The sequence below is a fragment of the Manis javanica genome, chromosome 18, assembly GCF_040802235.1.
Source record: "Manis javanica isolate MJ-LG chromosome 18, MJ_LKY, whole genome shotgun sequence".
Lineage (NCBI taxonomy): Eukaryota > Metazoa > Chordata > Mammalia > Pholidota > Manidae > Manis > Manis javanica.
This window is the reverse complement of record NC_133173.1, coordinates 1,528,566-1,548,604: the sequence shown is the minus strand read 5'-3', so window position 1 is coordinate 1,548,604 and position 20,039 is coordinate 1,528,566. Positions and strand designations below refer to the sequence as shown.

At 55.7% G+C, this 20,039-nt stretch overlaps 1 protein-coding gene across 5 annotated transcripts in view; it reads right to left on the bottom strand.

Moving 5' to 3' along the window:
• IL16 (interleukin 16) overlaps positions 1-16,353 on the bottom strand; it is a 79,104-nt gene extending 62,751 nt beyond the window's left edge. Inside the window, exon 1 of one of the 5 annotated variants that reach the window (XM_037013540.2) lies at positions 15,929-16,353. In XM_037013540.2, the coding sequence (XP_036869435.2) occupies positions 15,929-15,968 (40 nt within the window). In that variant the 5' untranslated portion in view covers positions 15,969-16,353. Of the gene's footprint in view, positions 1-5,955; positions 6,133-15,928 lie in introns of those variants that run through there. The other 4 variants (XM_073227116.1, XM_037013544.2, XM_037013543.2 and 1 more) reach the window with 4 other exon arrangements.
• Positions 16,354-20,039: the final 3,686 nt, after the last annotated feature.

The window sequence follows — 20,039 nt, the reverse complement described above, 5'->3', positions numbered from 1 at the left end:
TGCCCTCCTTTTCACCTTGATCCAGCCTTGCCTGAAGCAGGTTCATTCTATTGGTCCTTCCGAAGGTCTCAGAATTAGTGGAATCATCTACTCTTTGGGTCTGCTTGCCAATGTCCTTACTTCCGCTTGACTTCTGTTAGTTTTTCCTTCCAGCCTTTGCTATAGTTTGCTTTGACTTTTTTTTCTGTCTTACAGAGTTTAAGATTTTGTTCCCTCAAATCCATTCTTTCTACTTTAGAAATGACAGCAGATCATGCAGCCATTACCTGCTCTGGCATTAGAGCCCAACTAGAGTGTCTGAGCAGGAAAATCTTCTTAGCCTTTCTGCGATTCAGATTTGTTAGCTGTTCAGTGGGAAGACTGAAGCAGCCGCCTCACAGCCACTTTCTGATAATACATAATGAATAAATACTGGATGCGAATCCCTCGGCGTAGTTTCCTGGCTGGTCACAACTGCCAACACGGTCGCCATCATCGTCACTACTTCTTAAAGCTAGAGGTCCTCCTCCAAATACCCCTCTGGCCACGACCCATGACTTTTGCAATGTGACGCTCTAATTGTTGTTATTCTAGAAATGGCCTGTAATTGCAGTTTTGAGTCCCAGGTTAGACTCAGTTCTTTAGAAGATGGCTAGTGTTACTGTTAATGTCTTGTGGTTGAGTTTCCAAGATTTAGCTTTACTGTTTCTGTAATTTTTTATTAGAGAATTCCAGTTTAATTGCATCGTGGCCACAGGATGTGTCCTGGACACTTTTTATTTGTCAGAATTCATGGAGGTTGGCTTTGTAAGCTGGTTTGCGATGTGACTAAGTGCTTTAAATGTTCTGTGCACGTTTGAGAAGAATGAGTATTCTGTTTGGGGTTTCAACTATGTGTATATTCAAATGTGATATTATACAACATACATAAATATGTGCTCAATCTTGTAAGTCACAGAATTCTAAACCTCAAACTATTTATATTTTGTCTAATTAACCTGAAAAATCTTGGAGCGGTGTGCTTTGAAATCTGACACTGTATTTGTTAAACTGTTTCCAAAATGTTTTGTTTTATGTATTTCAGTGACTTTATTGGGTGCATAACATTTTCTGATTTTCAAATCTCTATTGTGTGTTCTTTTTATCATTTGGTAGAAGTACTTGATCTATTCAACAGTTGCCTAAATTTTTATCTGTCTGACAGTTAACATTGCTCCTTGCTCCCTTTTAATCTGCCTTTGTGTGGTATTTACCCATCTCCTTGTTCTTAACTTCAAGTGATTTGGGTTTAAATGTGTCTCTTGAAAGTGGAATGTGGTTGGATTGAAAGGGAGAGGTTGTTTCCTTAGGTTTTTTAATTTCTCTTCCTTAAGCTGAATCTGAGAGTCTTCCTTTTATAATAACCTTGTATCTTACATATCTTATATGTATTTAATAGATAACCTTATATCTTGTATCTTAGTTGAGACATCTTCCTTCTGACTTGTTTTGCTTATGTGGCTCCATATCTTTTCTCTTGCTTTCTCAAAATCCTGTTGAGGACAGTGACTAGAGGGGTCTCCCCTGTGGCCCAGCGTCGGCTGCCCCACACCACCTGCCCGCCACCCGCCCCGGCCTCCATCTCTGCTCCTTCCTCCAACTCCGACTGAACTACTAAACCCTCTGATCTCCTGAGGGTCCCGGGCATCCTCTGGCCTCCGGGCCTAGGCACAAGCATTCCTCCAAGCCTTGCCTGCTCTCTATAACCCTTGACTATGGTACATGTTCATCACTCTTCAGATCTCATTTTAGATAACACTTCCTCAAAATAAGAGCCCCCCTCTGCAGACCCCGTGCTGTCTTACGTGCTCTTCTGGGCACCCTGAGGGCCCGATCTTCCACCAAGACGCCTGAATCTGACCCACTGCAGTGCCTTTGTAACCACTGGGTATCAAAAGTGAAACCTAATAGTAAAGGTTAAAATGCAAAGTCGCAATTCCATACACCAATAATAAATTTCATACCTCACTTAATTACAATCTAAAAACAAACAAACAAAAAAAACAAATTTGAAACAGGCAAACCCAAAGTCTGCTCTACTTTGGGTAGGACTGGACCAAGGAAGCGGCTCGAAGCAGACCCCTGGGTAAGCAGCCGAGACCCCTCCTGGGAATGAATCGTGGGGCCGTTACATTGGTACCCGGGCATCTCTAAGTAGAGCTGCCAGGACATCCAAAGAAATGCTACATAAGAACTATAGGTCATCGCAGAGTCTTTGGCCTGAAAGAAGTTTTCAGACTCTGTGGTCCAGCTGCTGCTCTGTGTGGAGAATGATTGCCTTTTGTTTGCATTTTGGTAAGAGATTATGTATCATCTCTTCCCAGATCATTTCTGTTCCTGCCTTTGAACACACACACGCACACTTTCATCATCTGCCTTGGACGGTTAGCGCAGAGCAGGGGAAGCGTTGAGCCCACCCTTTGTGCCAGTCGGCCCCCCCAGGCCGGGCTCCGTGCACAGCTGCTCTGCATGCTTGGGGCCCAGCACGCCCGTCAGAACTGCCCCGAGCACCCTAGGAGGGTGAGGACGAGGAGAGGGCAGAGGGAATGCACCCAGGCTCGAGTGCCCGCCCGCCCTCCCAGCCCTTCCTGCCACTCCGGCTCTTCTGATCCACTTAAGAGACGGTACCCACAGGAGGAGAGGCCAGCCTGCAGCTCACAGACCTGGGGTCTCTGCCTTGGATGATGGGGGAAGGCCATCGCATTAAAAGAAAAGATGAGAAATATTTGGGGCTTAAAATGCTCTCCTACACATCTCTGCCATTGCAAACCCCACCCGTTGTTTTTTGAAACTTTGTAAATCTCAACTTCAGTCAGAATTTACATTTTACATCAAATACGTACCCCATAAATGCACACAAGATGTATATGTATATACATGTGTATAAATATATACTATAGTATGTAAATAAATACACACAACTGAAACAAACATCTCATGGAACACCACCCTTACTGTGGTGCAGCAATGTAAAACCGTGGCAAAGATGACATATAATATGATTTTGCTAACAATCTGATGCATTCTGACACAGGCTATTCTTTTCTTCTTTAAAAAGAAATGTTGGTCTCAACTCACTGAATCACTTTTAAACCCAATTATGGGTCATGTTCAAAAACCACCATCCTGACATTTTCTCCATCTTCTTGCAGCGGTTTCCTACGGGGTATTTGCTTTGATTCCCCTCTAGCTCCCGTGCCCTGAGCCACTGGGCCTGTCCATGTGCACCATGATTTGCCTCAACCTCCCTGACCCTCCTCAGAGACCTTGCTTAGCCAGATCTGTGGCCGGGGGTGGACTCGAAAACCCCCTGCCCCTAATCTTCATATGCAGGTAGGAGATGGAGGAAGGGGCCTGGGCCGACCCCAGCTTTACTTTGCCAGTTGAGGGCCCCTGGACAGCAGGGAGGGCACCCCAGGGCCAGCCATCCCAGCAGTGAGGGGCCTCTGGATCTTTAGAAAAACATGCTCGTGGTGACCACCTCCAGTACATGGGACAGGGCTGTCCTTAAAAGCATCTCTGGCCCAGCTGTGCATGCCACGTCTCAGACAGAAGTTAGCCCTGTAGAGACCCCCCTTTGGGTGGTCCCAGCAACTGGCTCACGGAGCAGAGGCACCGCCAGCCCCATGAACTGCTCCCACCCTAAGCACACCCTCTCCTCCAGCAGCTCCGAGTGCGGCGAGCCTAGGGGCTCCCAGTGGCCCTGCCCCCCTCCCAGGCGACCTGCCCCTCAACGGGCTGTGCTCAGCCCCACATGTGCCGCCTTCCCTCAGGCAGGAGCCCTGGCGCTCCTGCCACACCCTAAGCAACCTCGCCAAGCCAACAGGTCCGACATAGACTCGTCCCTACTTCAGTCAGAATCCAAAAAAAGAATGTGCAATAAATACCTGATTTCAAGCTGCCTTCCTACCCCAACTCTAAGCTCTTAGGACTCTGTTTATTCTGCCTAACTGGGTCTTTGTCTCCCGTGTACATGAATATGTTGCTTAGGGTCTTCGTATCAAAAAACGTCCGCATGAAAATTCGTTGCCAGCCCGAATGGGCAGCACGTGTGTAAGGTGCTCCTGTTACAGCGCGGTTTGCTCTCATGCTGATGTTATTCGTTTATTTACGCAACAAGTATTTTCTGAGATTCATGTGCGCCAGGCTCTGACGATGTAAAGGATGAAGACATGGTTCCTTTACAGCCCGTTCGGAGAAGAGAGCTTTATAACTGGATATTCCTAGTGTGGGAAGTTCAATAACCAGGGTCTGAGTCAAGCAGCACAGTCCCAGGTGACCTGATGGGGCTTCACGGAGAACTCAGCCCGTGAGCTGAGGCTGGAAAAGCAAAGACGGGCTTTCCACATGGAGAAGGAAGGAGACAAGGTTCTGGAGGAAGCATTTAAAGCAGAGAACAATGTGTACAAGGCAAAAAGTCTTAAAAGACCCTGTGTATTCACAGCAGACCAAATCTCTTGGTGGCCCCGGAGCCGTGGGTGTGAGCAGGGAGGGAAGGGACCGAATGTCCAGTTCAGGCTGACGAGCGATCATGGGAACCAAGGAGCCCCTTAAGGAATGAGGACCCTGCCGGGCCAGTGAGTGCACTTCATGCCAGAGCGCGCCCTCCCCGCTCTGCCTGCAGGCCCCAGGGCCACTGCTGGGGCCCAGAGAGGGCGGAGGAGGTTGGCCCAGGGCGGGTCCCAAGCTCCTGCCTTCTGCCTGAACAACGTTGCTTTGAACAGTTCGCATACGGGTCTTCGTGAAAGCTTTCAATTCCAAAAAGCTCCCATGGATAAAAAGAACTACGCAACTGCTGTAGGTAATTATAATGTAACAGTTTGGGGTCCTTTTAACCTGTGGGTATGACCATCTTTGTACTTAGGAAATATAAATGTTCGCTAAGGTATGTCGCAGAGCAGCTAAGAGAATGGATTTTGGAGTCAGGCCAGGATTCAGGTCTTCAGGGTGCCACCTTCTGGCTGAGTGGTCCTGGTCCAGTCACCTCATCTCTCAGTTTGGGGGACACACTACCTAACTCGGGCAGTGGTGAGGTTCAAACACGACAAAGCATTCAAAAATTTTAGTGCACGGGAAACAGCTGCAGTGCTCAGTACTGTTGACAAGCATCATGGGGGGCTGCACACATGCGCAGCAGGGGCTCTGAGGGAGGGGCCTCTGCACCTGGGGAGCTCTTGTCCTGTCCGGAGCAGAGAGGTGCCTTCTGCTGTGGCCATGAATGCTGACGGCCACTTAACTGCAGGCCCGAAGGGAGGACGCAAGGAGGAAAAGAGGGGAGCCTGCTGCCCTCCCAGGGGACCCCAGAGAAGGGAAGGGAGCCACCCACAGGGAGCTCCCCAGGCTGCTTGAGGAAGGCCATCGGTGGCTTGGGGCTTGGCTCCAGGGACAAAGGTGCCACCCCTTGGGGGCTCAGCCTGCACCAGGAGGAGTTCCCTGGGCAGGGGCAGCAGGAGTGGGGCTCCTGTGTTCACGGGGAGCAAGGAATGTTCTTCCACACAGAAGGCAAGCCCGCCTACCAGCACGAGCTCGCCAGCACTGGGACCCTCGGCTGGCAGGCAGGTGGCGAGAATACCCGTCTCCGGTCAGCGCCGGGGACGCAAGGTGAGGAGCCCTGCAGGCGGCGGAAGAGGCAGTAGCCGCTGCCTGACTTCCACCTCCTTCCACAGCCCCAGGCCCAAGGCTGGTAAGTGGGAAATCCCAGAGCCAGAGGCCCGGGGGCTGCAGACCCGGGATGGTGACACCCCACGCCGCCTGGCCCTGTGCCCAGCGCACTCGGCTCCCACCGGCGGCCCTGGCCCCACACAGCTGCCCGCACCGGCATGAAGCCCCAGCCCAGGCCCTCCCCTGCACAGGTCCGAGAGGCCGGCCTCCTCCTCAGTTAACGCCGCCCGGGGACCGGCCGCCTGGGGACAGTCACTCACCTGGGCGCCCACCTACCTCCCTGCACACAGCCCCGGGGCTGCCTCCTCCCTCACTCCTCTCTCCAGCTGCCCGGCCCAGACCACGGCATCGCTTATCCCGGAAGCCGGGGGACGGGGCCCCGTCAAAGGCAAAGGATGAGACCTGGACGTTCTCTGCTCCCACAGAGGCGGGTCTCTGAGTCAGATGCCTGGATGCTCTGAGTCAGACACTGCCTTCACCACCTGCCCTGGACAGGTGACTTGGGGCGGCCGCGTCCAAGCTGGCACGGTCTGCTCAGAGGCTCCCGACCTGCACCATCTGACTTCTCTACGTGAAAAAGCTTGGTGCAAACGGGGGCTGCCAGCCCGGGGAGCCCAGCCTTGGAAGAGGGCCCACCATCTGCTGGGTTGGCAAAGAACACCCAGGAGGCCAGCCCAGAGCCCTAGCAAGGGGTTCCGGCCTAAACCAGCTGGCCCCTGCCTTCTTTGGGCAGCTGGGGAGCGGCTGGAGGCAGGAAGGTGATGGACATGTCACCTCCGTGCCTACATGTGCCTGGCAGGCTGCAGGGAGCCTGACATGAACGTCAGCTCCCACAATCCTGCCGTCAGTCTAGTAAACACTATCACACCCATTTCACGGGTGAAAAGTCACTGCACAAAAGTTCACTGAGCACCCTCCCTGCACCAGGCCTGGGGACCTGTGGTCCTAGCCCATCGCTGGCTCAGTGAAGCCCAGCAACATCCTCCAGGTCACCCAGCCAGCAAGGTGTCGGCCAGGAGTTTAATCAAGAGCCGACCGATGCCAAAGGCTGGGCTCCTTCCAGAGCATGGCGTTGCCTCTCTGAGCCAGGCCGAACCTAAAATTACCAACTGTCCCTCACGAGCTGGTGCAGCTCAGAGGTTCTCAGTGGGGCCCCGGGCCAGTGATACGAGCAGCCTCTGCTAAAAACGCAAATTCTCAAGCTGCCGCAGTTCTCAGGCTGATTGAGTGCCTCTGAGGGGCCCCGGCCGGTTCTCCCAAGCCTTCCAGGTGGTGTGGTGCATGCTCAAGTGTGAGAAGGAAGGACGTAAGGTCCGCAGAGCCAGGGACAAGGAGCTTCTGTCTGTCCTGTCGGGGTCATCGCCATGCGACCGGGTGCCTCTCCCCCCCACGGGTGACATCTGACCCCCCTGCCCTGGGGAGCAGTGCACGCTTCTCTCCCGAGCATGGCCTCCGTGGGCTGAGAGTGCACTGGCCAGGGCCTGTGCATGGCCCTCTCTTCTGAAGAATGGAATGTTCCCGGCGCTCACCCCACACGCCTTGGGGCTTCCTGGGGGCTTTAATGAGGGTGTAGGCGTGATGTAGGAAGCCCTTGGCATTTCGTGCAGAGGTCCAGACCCTGCTGGGGTGTCCAGGCCACAGTCACAGGGAGGCGCGCTGGAGAGAAGCCTGCCTCTGCCAGCAGGCATGGGGGACGGCCCCACACTGAGGGCTGTGGCTGGAGGGCAGCGGAGGCACTTGGCAAGGGCGGGAAACGTGGGCCCCGGTCAGTGCCGCCTGCTCTGCTCACACCCCAGAGTCTCTCAGCTTTCTGGGTGCCGTGTGGCCGGGGCTCAGGCCAGGCAGTGGCCCAGGGCTGTCTCACTCTGGCAGAAAGCCTGGAGGCTGTGCGGTACCCCAGCCCGGAGCAGCCAGCATCCTCCTTCCCACGTGCCGTGGCCTGTGAGGGCCCCCAGCCCCCCTCACACACCAGCCCTGAGCCCGCCCCTGCCTCCATCACCAGCTGAAAGCGTTGCCCGCCCTCAGAAGGTGAATTAGTTGCAAATACGACTGGAAACCTTGCCAGATCCTTATAGTCCATCCCCGGGTGGACATGATCCACCCTCGCCCTCCAGGCAGTCCTGCAGGCGAGTCCCAGTCACGCTCATGGGCCAGCTCCCCGCGTGCCTGCAGAAGGGAGGGAGGCGCAGCCGGCATGGCGAGACCTGGGCACCTCGTTGCTCGCAGGCCCAGCCAAGGTCCTCCCACGGGTCTTGGTCATGTCTCAGCTTTAGTGTACTCATCTCAGAGAGAGACAGCAGGACAGGGAGCGCCCGCTAACGGCTGTGCGAACGTGTGGTGTCAGAGAGCCTAGGCTCCATTCAGCCTCAGGTTCATGTTCCTCAGCATCAAAACCAAGCAGAATCCCCTCGTGTGATCACCCAGGAGGCCTCACACGTGTACCCCCCCAGGTACATGCACATCTCTGCTTTCGGTAAGAATGCTGGCCACATGCACGCAGGCCGTGTGTCAGAGGCTCTCGTGCCCGCTGTACTCCGTTTGCCCTCTCATCAGCTCCATGAGGTAGGCTGTCCTCACGCCCATTTTACAGGTGGAGCGACCAGAATGCACAGAACCAGGAGCATGCCTGTCTGGGGCTCACAGCTGCTGGGGCGGAGCGGCACGTGAGCCCCATCATGTCACCCACGTGTCACCCACACATCCACAGCTCCCAACGCACAACTCTGGCCCTGGAGTCTGAATTCTTTTTTCCTGTCATCTGCGTAACATCTCCACCTGGGCGTCAGACAGCTATTGCAAAATTAATACCATTAAACTGCACTCCCGATGTCCCCCACTAAAATCTAGTCCTTCCGGGCTTTCACGTCTCGGTAGTTTCACCATCATCCACTCGCTTGCACAGGACAGAAGACCCAGGCCTGAGGAGTTGAGGGCACATGGGCTCTGAAGCCAGAATCCTGGGATCAGGACAGGCCGTGGGCAGATGCTAATCACGGGTGGGTGAAGAGGCCGACCCTGTGGGCTGCCGACTCGTCTACGGAAGGTCATGGCACCTGCACTTGTCCCCCAGGGGCTGCTGTAGGAGCAAGGGGGTGATGCTTGTAAGGGTCCCAGGAGGGTGCCTGCAGAGCGAGCCCCCCGGGAATGTCAGCTGTTGTGCCTCTTGTCTCCTGCTGTCTGTCCCTCCACGTTCCACCCCGCTGACCGTGCTTCCCATCGGCTCTGATCTCCCCTGAATCCGTCGGTCCCTCCCTCTGCGCGGCCACCATCCTAACTCAGCCCCCAGGGCCTCTGGCCCCATTACCACCCTCACCTTCCAGTGGACTTCTGGCTTCTACCTGGGCCCCCGGAACCCATTTCCACACAATACCGGGTAGGTTTTTTTAGAATGTGAGGAATCATAACACTCACCTAAACAGTCCTCCAGAGACTTGGCTTTAATTATTTTAATTAAAAAAAAAAAAGTTTTTCTGTTTTACAGCGGTTTTAAGTTTACAGAAAAGTTGCTCAGCATGTACAGAACGTTCCCATACACTCCACACAGCTTCTCCTATAACTGCCGTCCTGCATTCGTACAATGGACAAGTCAATGCTGGCACGTTCGGGATTGTCAGCAGGACGGCTCGCGGACTGGGACCAGAGCATGTCCCATGTCCACCTTATGGCAAAGCGCACCTCTACCCTAAAAGTGCCCTGTGCCCACCATCCATTCCTCCCCAGGACTGCATGGCTTTCTCAAAATAAAATCTAAATTCCTTACCATGTCGCAGACGTTTTCCAGAATGTTGCCTGTCTGTCTTCCCTTCCCTGGACGGGCCTAGCCCGGGGGGTCACCCTCAGGCTTTTGCCCAAGCCACCCCCGCTTCTGGGAGCTCCAGGTCCTCATCTGGCTGCCTCCTCCCTGCCATGCTGCCAAAGGGGGCCTTCCCTGCTACCCACCCCCAGTCGGAACGGGCCCCCTGCCACCCCTACAACATCTCTCCTTTTCCTTTCTCCCCAGAACCTGTCACCCTCGGAGGCAGTCGTGTTACTGGCTTGGTTCTCGGGCATCGCCTCCGTGTCCCGTCTACACCCCGAGCTCCCCGATCCGGCATCCTCACCTCACTCACTGTGGGTCTTGGGCTCGAGGACAGGTCCGGCCCAAAAGGGCTCAACAGACACGTACTGAGTGAATCAACCTATAACTGAATGAATAAATAAATGATGAATGCCGCTTAACGAGCTTCGGCATTCGTGTTTGAGAGTTTACGAGGAGCTCTTACAGACATTTCCTTAATCTCATTTATGTGATTGGGCACAGATTTAAATGGAACTTAAAAAACACGCTAACGCTGTCTTTCCTAGTTCCTGAAGGCCACACATTAATAGTGAGAATCTTCTCCCCAGAGGGAGGGCTTCCATGATGCCCTGGACAGGACAAGCAGAGGCACTGGGTTTGACCCATGGCTGGTATGAAGAACAGACATGGGGCCCAGGGACCTTGACCCCATACAGTGGTAACAGCAACCCTCTGCTGTGGTGTGTGCTGGCAGCGTGGCCTCCCTCCCCACCATTAACCTGTCCTGCGGTGCCACCACTTATCCAGGTTCCCCTGAGAAGGAAGGGAGAAAGGAGGCCCGGGTGGGGCTGTGGGGGGCACAGCCTTACTGAGGCACAGAGCCACGGTTGTAGCCCAGGCTCCCTGACTGCAAAGTCCAGGCAGTCCTCATCCTTGGAGTAAAGGCTGAATAAATAAACCAAGCGTGCTGAGCAATCTGGAAATCCCAGCCCTCGGGGTCAGCCCAGCCACAGGGCGGGGATCAAGGAGGCTTCCAGGAGAGCAGGGGGCAGGGCTGCACTTGGGGTGCATGTGGAGCCAGGTGAGGAGGCTCTGCACAGCCGCTGGAAGGGGCAGGGTGGTAATGGGGGCCGCCAGGGGCCAAGGGGTGGCTGCCCCTGCTCAGCATGACTTTGGCAGCAGTGTGTGTGCAGCTCTCCTTGGGCAAGGGCGGGGAAACAGCCGAGCCCCTCAGCTCTCCTGTCCCTCCCAGGCCGAGGGATGCCAGCAGCGCCGACCCCGAGGGTCCTCACCACGCAGGCCGGCCCCGTGGCCACTGGCCGCCCCTGCCGCCTCGCCCCACAGCTGCCAGGAACCACTTCCTGCCTCACACCAGAAGGCAACATTTTTAAACTTGAAGAAATCCCTTCTTTCTCTCTTAACTTGTTATTGTCATGACACAACTGACTCAAGAAGTAAAAGTGTTAAGTCCCTGCCCAGGGTCTCAGGCTGGCCTCCCTCATGCCTGAGCTCCTCCAGGGCCCCATGCCTCCTCCTACCTCCAAGCCTGGGGCACACACATGCGTGTGCACACACACACACACTACCCTTTCCACTCACAGACACCCTGCGCCCCAGCCAACTCCTGGAGTTTGCAAGGTTGGCTCAGAGCCACCTCCTCCAGGAAGTTTTCCTTGACAGCCCTCTGCACGCACTGATTGAGCTAGCAGGTGTCCTGTGCCCTCAAAGCACTCCATGCCGACCTCTCGCACCCGTGTCATCCAGTAAGTGTGAGTTCTTAATGCCAGGTACTGTGTCTGACTTCTCTCTCTAGCCCTACACAGTAACTGGCATGAGGGCAATGCTACATAGCCATTAGAGGAAGGGATGAGGAGAGGAAAGAGGAGAGAGGGCAGGGAAGAAAGGGAGACGGGCACCTTTGTGGTCAGGCCCATGGACAGACGCAGCCCTGTAGATGGAGGGATGTACCTAGCTGCAGGCCGGGGTGTCCATATGCAGTCCCGTCCCCAGAAGCAGACTGCAGTGGAAGGGCGCTGGCCGCGGATCCAGGCTGCCGCTAGCTGGCTGGGTGACCTGCGATCAGCCGCTTGCCCCTCTGCGCTTCAGGTCCCTCGTTTGCCAAAGGCGTTATCGTGAGACTCAAGTAAGAGTGCTGTCCCTGTCTGACACGTGCTAGCGGTTCCGCAAAAAAAACCAGCTCTGTCTTCTTTCCCTCGATCCCACCCCGCTGCAGGGCCCCGTCCATCCTCAATGGGAAGGACAGGGGGCAGGCCGCAGGCGCCAGGAGTCCCTGTGTTAGGTCCCTGTGTCCTGGGGTCTCATGCCATCACAGCACTTCAGACAGCTGGAAACACCCACCCTACGTGGCCTACAACCCATTTGGGCTGCTTCTGTGTTCTCACTGCACCCACTCCCTGAGCCAATTGGACCACAGCCAGAGAACACAGCCACACTCACAGCACAGCCTGGCACCATCTCCCTGACTCAGGATGCAGGGGCCCCACGTGAGGCCTGAGGACACATGTGTATATATGGCCTTGGCGGTCCTTCCGCCCGTTGGCCCAGTCCCCATGGCAACCGCTGCCTAGCCCGGTACTAACCCCGCTCTCAGAACCCTGAGCCCCAGCCCCACCCGAGCCCCGCGCTCAGGCACAGCCTCCCCACCTTCCTGTGAGCCCGGAATAGCCTGCCGCATGGTGCTTCTCCCCGCTCGGCACCCCAGCCAAGCCTGAGCCCATCGCAAGACCTGCCCAGCAAACATGGGGGCCTTTACAGCCCAAGGTTCTGGTCCATAGCCAGGCCAGAACCAAGCAGTGACTGTTCCTTTATAAACCAGGACTTTAAACGTAGGGATGCGTTGTATGTTGTTAGTAAAAACCAAAAGCAATCAAGAAGGGACATGGGAGAGCTTCCTGGGGTCATGGTAATGCTGTATTGGGCTGAGACCTTGTCTTACACAACTGTACCCATTTTTCAAAACCAACTGAATGGTGTGCTTAAGATAGGCACATTTTATCTTAGAGAAGAACAAACGAATACCAAATTCAAGTTAATTATATACATGCCGAAGTGTTTCAACGTGCAGTGTTGCAATGCCTGAAACTTATTTGGAAGTGTATAAAAAAATAAGATGGACTCATGGATGGTGAAGGACAGAGAGGTGGATGGAAAGATGATGGGGCAAAAAGCATATAAAACAGCACTTGTAGAACCTAGATAGTGAGCATGTGTTTGCTGACAACGATCCTTCCCATTTTTCTGAATGTTTAAATATTTTTAATAATAATATTTTGGAAAAAAGTACCATAGAAAGCAAGCTAATAGTCAGTAATGTGGGGAATGGCTGGCCGACCTGTGCAGACATCCAAGGCAGGTGTGAGGCCATGAACGTGGTGATTCTGATCATTCACAGGAGCCGAGAAGCCCGGGGCCGTGGGAACATCACGTCAGAGTCAGCATGTGTGTGTGAGGACCAGCCGGGTTACTTCTCAGCTGCAGCGCAGCACACTTAGAACACGGCTTTGACATGAGACAGATCGGCCTGGTTCAAATCTCAGTCCTGCCACTCACCATTTAGATAAACCCCACAGCCTAATTTTTAGTCACCTGTGAAATAAAGACAGTGGCACCTCATGGGGTTGTGGGAGGATCGAATGAGTCAGAGCCCACAAGGGTCCTAAATCAGGACCTGGTGCTGAAGAGCGCCCAGGGGCAAGGAGATGCTGGTGCCACAGAGAGATTTGCAGGATGCACGCTTGGGGCTGGCCGCCAGACGTGGGGAGCAGAGGCCGATACACAGAGAGGAGAGCTCTTGAGGCCTCCCTCTCCCCAGCAAAAGCTCTTATTCCCTGAGCTGATGTATCACCATGATTTTTTAAAAACATGCTGCAGGGAGGACAGACCGGAGGAAGAATCCTAGGAACGCTCACCGTGCCTGGCGAGGCCGCCAAGATTTGAGACCTGTCTCTCCTCTCACCCCTGCTCCAACTGTCCCCGTTACGGGAGCTTGTTTCTCCAGCCTGCGCCCGGCCTGACTCCCAAGCACCCATCAGGAAACAGCTCACACAGCAGCGCTCCGGGGAGGCCCACCCGAGCCACCAGCCTGGGTCAGAGCCCGCGCAGCCCTCAGCCCTCCGTCGTTATGTTTCTGCACGTGGCCCGTGACATCCCCAGAGCCCAGCCTGCTGCCTGCAGCACAGAATGCTCTGAATAAATGATCTGTTGAAAACGAGTTCCAAGTGTTTAACAAAGTGACTTCATCCTTTGTAGATTGAAAAATAAACAGAAAATGGGTGATGCGGGTGAGGAGGGCAATACAATAAATCCAGGGCAGTGTTCATACAGCGCCTAAACCGCCAGAGACTCACGGCGGCGTCCCATGCGGCTTTACTTCTTCCTTGGGAGGATCGTCAGGTGCGGGGTGCAGGGTGCAGACCCCACTCCCCACCCTCCCTGCCTCTGCAGAGCCTCCCTCTGCTTCTCCTCAGCCCCAACATGCCCTGCTGACAGCTGGCCATGGGCAGCCCCCGGGGCCCAGGTTCCTGGGTTCCATTCCCAGAGGAAGGAATTGAGGTGCCTGTGGAAGGCCTCATGTGACCAACGCTGGGGACCAATCAGCTGCCATGTCCATGTCCAGAATCTGCATGGGTGGAATGGCAGGGCTGGAAGGCTTTGCAGGGGCCGTGTCCACTCCAGCAGACCTCCGTCCACTTTCTAGAGTGCATCTCCAATATAAGAAGGGGTTGATCCCAGGTCACACTGCCCTGTAAGAACCTAACTGGACAGGCACTCCTGCCTCTAATCTCCAGTCTTCCACAGAAAGAGACTTGACCAGTGTCCCCGAGGGACTGTTCCGGGCGTCACCCAGATGGAGTGCGCTCCCAGCCCGAGGCGGGGCATCATTCCCACGGCTGACGCCAGGGCTGCTGGGACAGCCGGCAGCTGAATCTCTCTCCCGGAAGAGAGCTACTCTGCCCAGGTTACGCCTGGTCCCAGGGACAGTGTGCAATACCCGGCCATCACGGGGGGCAGACCCCGTGGGGTCAGCCGGATCCCAGCGGCATCCCAGCCCGGCTCCTCCCTCTGCCCCGCTCGGCCTCTTCTGCCCTCCCGGCTGCTGTGCCCATAACACTCCCCAGTGACCCTCCCACACACAATCCCTGTCCTGGCGTCTGTTACCAGGGAAACCTAACCAAAGGCAGAGAGGCCGCCAGGGACAGGAAGTGGCAAGACCTCCCTATGAGTGAAATGTTTCACCAATCATTGAGTACCAACTAAGTACTAGGTTAAGTCCCGCCCTCGGAGGGTCCCCGGTGTAAATGCATCCCTGGGGTCTACCCCCAACGGGAGACATTCCAAATGCTCAGCCCACTCTCTGCAAGTGACCGGGACCCTGTGCCACCTGGGGCCACTGAGGGGGCCACCGCGCCGCAGCGGGGAGCACCTGCATTGCATGCACGCTGCCCAGGCCTTTTCACAAGCTGTGCCTCATGCACCCCCCCTCCCCGTAGTCCTGGGAGGTAAGAGCGGTGACCCCTGCCTCACACAGGAGGAACTGATGAGCCCTGGAGAAACGAGGTACCCTGCCAAAGTCCACTGGCCTGTTAACCTCAGGGCCGGCGTTCCAGCCCCTGTGGCCGAACCCCACGGACCCAGGGCTCAGTCCCCAGGTTCCACTGCCTTTCTGCAAAGTTCAGAGACGCTCTCACGGAACCCCAACGAATGGGTCCCAGAATTCTAAGCCTTGTCTTCCGGACCTTCCTGGGGCAGAACAGCCGGAATGCGCCTTTGCCTTCCTGCTGTCCTTCTTAAAGAGAACCATGTGTTCCCTCTCTTACACCACAACGCAGCTCAAGCTTTGCCAGTGTTGACTTTAAAAGTTGGGCAAAGGGGTTAAAATCGTTTTCTCTGATGCCTGTTTATTTACATTTCTGGAGCCAAAGGAGGAGGTTGTTAGAAGGAATGACCAGGTCTACCGGGCTGTTCCTGCAGCTGGGCCGGGGTGTCCGGAGGCCCCTCCCCGTGCTGAGAGGGTCCCCGCTGCAGGAACCTGCGCTCCCCGGGCCCCCAGAGGCTGAGCAGCTCCCTCTGCCGTCCGCTTCAGGCTGGAGCCAGAGCACAGCTGGGGGGACCCTGGCAGCCGGCGTTTAGACACGGATGCCAGCAGCACCCGCAGAGGACCGAGGGGCACATGGAAGCCCGCTGCCCCGCAGGGGCTCTCTCTGACCCCCTTGAAGTCCTGCCGAGCCCCCAGCCCTCTCCCCCTCTGCCAAGCAGCCTAGTGAGCCCCCAGCCAGCCTCCTCAAAGACAACGCACACACAGGAACCCCGTCCTGCTGTGCCGCACATGCAGGCGCGCACACATGCACCCCGAGGCATACCCACGCTGTGCTTCCGCCCCTCCAGGAGGGTGTCACAGGGTCACCCGTCCGTCCCACCTCCCCCGAGTCTCCGGAGAAGCAGCGCACTCACCACTCTCCCTCCAGGGGAAGATGCTTCTCTGCAAACTCATGCCCTGGCTGTGAGGACGGGGAGCGCCGGGGAAGGTTCCTCGGGGCCAGGCACAGAGCCCTGGGGGATCCGCGGCAGCTCCGGGGCTGGGAGGATTTGAATTTGCGTTAAAACTACAAAGTAACTGCTCGTTAGAACTGTTTTTCCTCGGCAGGGAGGGAGGAGAAAAAATCCCTTTCCCTCTGCCAGCAAATCTTTAACGTCTCCGGACGGTGGCTTCCAACTCCTGCCCTCCTTACGAAGCCAATGCGTATAAAGGCAATGTTATTTCTCTGAATCGAGCCCTCGGATCCTAAGCCTTTTCCTCTACCACAAACAGAAAGGCAAAACCTCAAACTTTCGTTTGGCCTCGGAGTCTGTTGCTAGAGGGCCGAGCACAGCTCCTTCTGGGGTCTAAGGTATGGGAAGTGTGCTGTGCTGCATGATCACCCCAGGCACTCAACCCACCCCCCCAACACACACACACTTTTTTTAATGAGTTCTGGTGTGTTTATGTAATTGCAGGGACAAACAACACCTACAATCCTTGCCCAAAGTCCAAGTGATTCATTTTCTCCTTCGCGCACAGCACACACAAACACAGTGCCTGTTTAATCCAAGAGAAAACGCCTTTCATAAAATCTGCACAGGGCCTGGGCGGCACGGCTCGTGGTGAATGCAGCCTGCGTCCCCCGAAGGGCAGCTGGGCCCCAGGGAAGGTGGAGGCTGACTTTAATCAGGGCAAAACAGAAGGCACGCTGACTCCCGCCCATGTCAGGACCAGGACGGATGAAAGAAAAGTGGATGCCAGCCCGGGGAACTGGGCTGTGAAACTCCCTCCGCCCGCTCCCCCCCGGGTGTCCCCGGCTTGCCTTCTCGTACCAGGAGATTTTATTTTTAGACTTGGACAAGATGTGCTATTATTTTAAATGACTGATTTGATTGCTGGGTTAAATAAATCCTTGGATTCCTTACCAAAAAGACCAAAAGAATATACAATAAGCAGGCAAGGAGTCAGGACTGAAACCCGGGGAGGGATACGATGGTTTTCAGGACCCAGCAACATGACAGGACCGAAGGGAGAGGCCGCTGTGTCTGAGAGAGGGACTCGCCAGGAAGGCAAGTGGGGCAGACCCGGCCTGGTTCCTGGGTCACCTGCCACCTGCTTAGTGCCCCGGGTCTCCCAGGAGGGTCCCTGGCCGTGCCTGCCTCTGGCGCCTTGATGGATGTCACTTCCACCACTCAGGGCCCCAGTCCAGCTCCAGCGTCACCACCACTTTACTCAATCCACCTGCAGGTCCCTCTGTCCCCGGCAGTGCCCACCCCCCCATTCACACCTTTCTCTAATCGTTTCTCTGGGCAGTGCCACAGGGATGCTCGGCCCACTCTGCTATCAGCACCTGGAGCCGGAACAGCTCCCTGAGAGGCCTCCCCATTCCAGGATGAGGGGTGGCATCCAGAGCCGGCATTCCCCTGCCGCAGCTCCTCCTTGCCCAGGCTAACAGGAGCTGACTCCCCAGGCCCGGAGCCTGCAGGCTGCTGCAGCCGGCCGTGTGGCCAGCACCAGGAGGGCGGGGAACTGGCCTTCATTCCCGTCCAGGTGCTGCTACGGTGGGAGTGTGCTAGATAAACAGGCAGCGCTTTGCGGACATTAAAACGATGTGATACAGTCAGATGTATTGTCACAGGAAGATGTCTGCGCTATATTGCTAAGTGAATAAATTCGGTTGCAAACACAAACAGTTTAGGAAGACCTATATACATGAAATGAGATTAAATTCGTAGAAAGAAAATTGAGGATGTTTTTGTGTGTGTGTGTGAGTTTCCCAATATCCACGTGGGCTTTTCTGCATCCTTTATGTCATCCCTACAATTCCGGGAGTAGCAATAGCTTTCCATTCATACCAGCTAGAGGATGACAGGAAAAAATATTAATTAAAAAAAGACCTTTTAGTTCAAGTCATTGGCTTTGGAACTCCTAAACAGATTTTGTTAAATCAATAATAGCAAAGACTATAATTTTGAAAGTCATGGCTTTTGAGCATATGAATTAAGCATTTGACAAAGGAATTACTATCTGCTGTGGAAGGCAGTATAAGGGTGCCTCCAAAGGTGTCCCCATCTTCCCAGGAACCCGTGGCTACGTCACATTACCTGGGGAGGGGAGTCAACGTTGCTCGTCGGCTGACTTTAAGGTAAAGGGATTATCCAGGATTATCCAGGTGGGCCCGATGTGATCACCGGGGTCTTTAAAGGCAGGACAGGGAAGCAGAAGAGGGGTGTCAGAGAGCCTGGAAGGGGCCCCGGCTGGCTGCGAGGGGGAGGAAGGCGCCCCGGGCCGGGAGGCAGGTGGCATCCGGGCACCAGACGCAGCGAGGACGCAGGCTGTCCCCTCCAGCCTCCGGGGAGAAACGTGACCCTGCCAACATCCTGACTTGGGCCCCTTTGGGCTTCCAGCCTCTAGAACAGTAAGATAATACATTTTTATTGTTTCCAGCCACTAGTTTTGGGGCAGTTTGCTACAACAGCCATAGGAAACCCACATATTCAGACTGGTTTTATTTTCTGTTTCTTTGATCTGAAAAGCGTGGCTTTGACTACAAAGAGCAAACCTGGAAGATTCAGAGCACAACATTTATACCATAAACATAGATGTGGGGAGAGCATGTGGCGATAAGAGAGACTTTATCATCACCTTCCCACAAGGAGGTGGAGGCCTGCCCGCCTGGAGGGAAGGTGGGTTTCAAAGGCCACTGGGTGGGGGGGCCTGCCCACACGGGAATGTCACCAGGGCTGTTTGGACCCAGATCCTGGGACAGTCCCCTGAGTGACCTACAGGGCACGGCGTGCTGCCACCAGTTCCTTGTGACTTGAGAAGGTCCCCTGAGGCGCCTGAAGGGGCCAGCTCAGCCTGGGAGCTCTGGACTACGATGTGGAGGAAGAAGGGTGACCTGCATGGACTGGAGAACCGGGTGCCTCGGCGGCGAGGATGCAGCCCTCAGGCAAAGGAGAGGCTCCAGCCACAGCGAGGGCCCCAGAGGGGCGCCCGGGAGCCGGTGCACCTCCCCCGTGCTGGCTGTTACATGACCCGTTGACCACCCACGCTCCAACTCCCTGCCCAGCTCTCGCCGCTCCCGATGCTCCCCCCATGGTGCCCCCTTACCGGCCCTCTAGGGTTCTGGCTGAGAATTTGAGGGCGCCCCCAGCACTCGGCAGGCCCCCTGGATTTGCTCACTTCAGAGGACTATCCCCTTCCTCGGCTGGTCCCCGTGTCTCCCAGCCCTTCAGGGTCACAGACACAGACACCTCCAGCTGAGAAATGGCCCTGTCTGGTCCTGAACCCATTCTGACCAGGCAGCTGGACACTGGAGGCGCAGGGAGCTTGGCTGGCCAGCCCCTCGCTCCTCACCCCTCACTGCTGTGTGTGAGGGGTCAGCAGTGTCCGGGGGGGAGCCCAGAGCCCTCCCAGCTCCCAGGCTTTGGTCTGATCGCCAAGACCACCTCCCGCGTCCACTGACTGGCCTGTCTGCTCCCCGCTGGACCCAGACCTGCCCTTGACCCTGCCTGTGACTGTGTATGTCATCTAGCTTGGTGGCTGCTAGCTAGGAGGTGAGACTGTGCACTGTGCCCCCGCTCCCCTCTAACACAGGCTGCGGCCCGCACGGCTCCAGCACAGGCACCTCCGCCTGCCGGACAGCCCACAGCAGCCTGGCTCCACCATTCCCCTTACACAGTGGGTTCAGGGCCAGGCCCCCAGCGTACTTCCCCCCGTTTCCCTCTGGTGGGGCCTCTGAGCTTCGAGATGACATCGTCAGAGCACATTTAACACTTAGGACAGAGCTGGCCCACTGCCCGCCAGCATCGTGCCAGGCTTTGCTTCTCGGCTCTCCGTCAGGCCCTGCGCGGCAATGGCCTGCTCTCTTGTCAGAGGAGGCCAGCATTGTCTCCCACACGTTCTCACAGATGGGGCTGCCACACTGCACGGACGGACACGTGACAGCCTGCATGACACTGACCCCTAGGGAGCCTGGGGTAGCTCAGTAAAGCTATTTTTCAGTCTGATGTGTAATCATTAACCCAAAAGCCTTCATCC